This window comes from Lasioglossum baleicum, chromosome 16, assembly GCF_051020765.1.
Source record: "Lasioglossum baleicum chromosome 16, iyLasBale1, whole genome shotgun sequence".
In the NCBI taxonomy this organism is placed as follows: Eukaryota; Metazoa; Arthropoda; class Insecta; order Hymenoptera; family Halictidae; genus Lasioglossum; species Lasioglossum baleicum.
The window spans coordinates 9,774,880-9,776,660 of NC_134944.1; the positions used below are offsets into that span (position 1 = coordinate 9,774,880).

At 37.5% G+C, this 1,781-nt stretch overlaps 1 protein-coding gene across 1 annotated transcript; it reads left to right on the plus strand.

The window, feature by feature from the left end:
- The first annotated feature begins 189 nt into the window (after nucleotides 1-189).
- On the plus strand, nucleotides 190-1,757 carry LOC143216751 (post-GPI attachment to proteins factor 2). The gene is made up of 4 exons (XM_076440104.1): nucleotides 190-378; nucleotides 739-985; nucleotides 1,061-1,276; nucleotides 1,345-1,757. The coding sequence occupies exons 1-4, from the start codon at nucleotides 190-192 to the stop codon at nucleotides 1,470-1,472; spliced, it is 780 nt and encodes a 259-aa protein (XP_076296219.1). The 3' UTR covers nucleotides 1,473-1,757.
- Nucleotides 1,758-1,781: the final 24 nt, after the last annotated feature.

Here is a 1,781-nt window from a genome sequence, read left to right on the forward strand (position 1 = left end):
GTTCGTTCGTCGATCTCGACGATGTCTCTGCGATCAAATGCTGTTGTCGATTTACGGTGACGAGCAAAACGGTCGGAGAAAAACCGACGCGTTCCGTACGCGTAACGATAAAACGTTTTATACTTTAGCCTATTAAGAGTAACAAACTTTGCTTCTTATGACGTAAATAAGTCCCTCGAATATAACGCGATGAGCAAGGCAAGAGTGGGGTCAGAATATATTCCGTTAGTGGAAGAGGACATGTCGAAAGCACGAGTTGTATTGCCTTTTGCCAAGGTAACATGGTTTACCGTCTCTTTGCCGTTCCTAGCATTTACTTTCTGCGTCATTTGGTCTGTTATGTACAATTTCGAGCACTCTACCTCGACGCACTGTAAGGTACGTTGCATATTCTCCTGTTACTTACCAGTCGCTCCATTTACATAATTAGTCATCCGATAGTATGCGTGTATGTATCCATGCATATGTGTATTTCTATATCTATATGTATATATACACTACTGTGCAGAAGAAAGAAGCACCCAGTATAATTATAATATCTTTATGTAGAAATTATATTGTATAATGATTAAATTATCGGAGCTATTCAATTAACCAGCGGACTCCTTTTCCAAAACTTATTGTGTTCTTATTTGATTTTTTACATTGTTCTATTACATATGGCTGGGTGCTTCTTTCTTTCGCACAGCAGTGGACATGTCTATACATGTACTGTATATGCGAGAATTCTTTTACCAGGTATATAATTTTCTACCATCCGTATCGGCTGCGATTGGACATTACAGACCCCAAAGAGATGTATGGAAGCTGGCAATCGCCGTGCAAGCATCCATCAGGGTCTTAATATTAGTAATGTATTACCGATATTATAAGGAACATATTTATAAATGGGCACAAAGCATATGTAACATCGCTATAGTTACAAATGCCGTTGAAAACATATCTCTCGTTACTTTAAGCTTTTGGACGTCCGATGAAAATTATGGTGCGTACATATCTCTGTACACGTGTGTATTGTAACAAGTTATTTATATACATATTTTGTTTTTCTTTGTTGCAGCCTTCCACAAATTATCTTTTATAACGTTTTTGATAATGTCATTTATTCACATGATCGTCGCGTATTTTATCATGAAGAATTGTCGTAGCGTCACGAGGGAAATGTCTGAAACCACTTCTATGAAATGGAAATGGAGAGCAATGGTGTTGAATGTGTTTTGCATACTGTGCGCGTGTTATTTCTTCTATAGGCATAATAAATACTGTGAACCTCTAGGTGAGTCAAAAACGATAAAGACAACGACGTTGTAAGACCACATTAACGATACAATTATTCAATTTCAGTCTATTCCATGTTCGCGTTAAGCGAATACGGGGTTGTCCTGTCGAATATGGGATTCCATTCGACCGCCGCTTGGGATTTCGCAAATTCGCGTCTCATGATATCGGGATCAGGATTTAGGATAATTTAGTACGGTGTCGTGTACGTTGTTATAATTACATATCATGGGAAAACGATTATATCGATACATTCTGCTCATATTCTTCGATTCTCTTCTCGTTTTACTTGTTTCTATCCGAAAGTACGAAGAACTTTCACGTTTGTTTCGAATGTAGATTTGTACAGATCAAGAGGAAGACAGGAAAGAGAGAAATACATGTATGAATGTACGCATACATCTACGAACTATACACGTGTAATAAATCGACCTATGTTCGTATCAAAACTATATAGGAGTAAAAAATTTCATATCAAACAGCAGTTTCTCATTGACGGAGAT